General features: G+C 34.9%; 1 protein-coding gene across 1 annotated transcript in view; it reads left to right on the plus strand.

Annotated features, from left to right (window-relative positions):
- Window positions 1-1,371, plus strand: part of LOC107691862 (signal-induced proliferation-associated 1-like protein 2) — a 48,255-nt gene that overhangs the window by 27,971 nt on the left and 18,913 nt on the right. Inside the window, exons 5-6 of the mRNA XM_016490685.1 lie at window positions 360-534; window positions 1,154-1,208. Of these exons, the coding sequence (XP_016346171.1) occupies window positions 360-534; window positions 1,154-1,208 (230 nt within the window). The remainder of the gene's footprint in view (window positions 1-359; window positions 535-1,153; window positions 1,209-1,371) is intronic.

The following is a 1,371-nucleotide window of genomic DNA, read 5'->3' on the forward strand; positions in this document are numbered from 1 at the left end:
GGGGGTGGGGGGTACATATTAAAGAGCTGTAATTCCTTAACATTTCCTCCAATGATGAGAATACCCTCAAATTAAAGATCAGAGTGTGCACTTTAAGTCCATATTCATTATATAACTGTAACTTGAATATGTTTAGGTCAGCAGCTAAAATAATACAATTGTGCCTGTGTCCAAATATGGACCTGACTGTATATGCCTGCTTTTGTAGTTACGCTTTTGCTCCTCTTACACTTTTGCATGCAATGTGAAACTGGCTTAATTACAAAATGAGGAAGAATGATGTTGTGTGTGTAAAAATCAAGTTGGAGAAGTAGCTGTAATTTCATCCTTGTTATTGTGTGTTTTATGTGTGTGTAAAGTTGAATTTCCAGCATAAGGTGGGCATTATGTACTGCAGAGCAGGACAGAGTACTGAAGAGGACATGTATAACAATGAGAGTGCCGGACCAAAATTTGATGAGTTTCTGGACCTTCTCGGAGAGCGAGTGCGACTCAAGGACTGGGAGAAATACAGAGCTCAACTAGACACCAAAAGTGAGACCAAAAATCAACATGCAGTCAGTCTTCATATAACTGCACTATAGTACAGTAGTATTAGTGTTATTGCATGTGTTGTATATAAGTAGAATGTAATTTTTTACAAATTATACATTTTTTATAGTTGTTCCACAAAAAGATAAATGTAAATTCACATTTAGGTGATGACACATAAACTGTTCAAAAGTCTGGGATCAGTAATATTTTGTGTTGTAAAGAAATTAAAAACTTTATTTTCAGCAAGAATGTATTAGTTTGATTGATTGAAAGTGACAGTAAAGATTACAAAAATTATGTTTATAAGAAATGCTGTTCTTTTGAACTTTCTATTCATTCAATAATTCTGGAAAAACATCTATAACAGTTTTCACAAAAATATGAAACTGCTTTCAACATTGATAATAATCAGAAATGTTTCTTGAGCAGCAAATCAGCATATTAGAATGATTTCTGAAGATCATGTGACACTGAAGATTGGAGTAATGATGCTGAAAATACAGCTTTGCATCACAAAAATAAATTACATTTTACTATATAATTAAATGGTAATAATATTTCACAATATTACTGTTTTTAATGCTTTTTTTTTGTTTGTTTGTTTTAAATTTAATTGCAGCTGACTCCACTGGTACACACTCACTGTATACTCGCTACCAGGATTACGAGATTATGTTGTTTAGCCCCAACTACCAATTCTACATTGTTGCCTGTTTAGCCCCCATATCGCTGGCTGTTTAGCCCCACCCACCGATTCTACATTGTTGCCTATTTAGCCCCACCCACCGATTGTACACCGCTGCCTGTTTAGCCCCGCCCACCAACTCTACATCATCG

The sequence above is a fragment of the Sinocyclocheilus anshuiensis genome, unplaced genomic scaffold (genome assembly GCF_001515605.1).
Source record: "Sinocyclocheilus anshuiensis isolate Anshui unplaced genomic scaffold, SAMN03320099.WGS_v1.1 scaffold206, whole genome shotgun sequence".
Lineage (NCBI taxonomy): Eukaryota > Metazoa > Chordata > Actinopteri > Cypriniformes > Cyprinidae > Sinocyclocheilus > Sinocyclocheilus anshuiensis.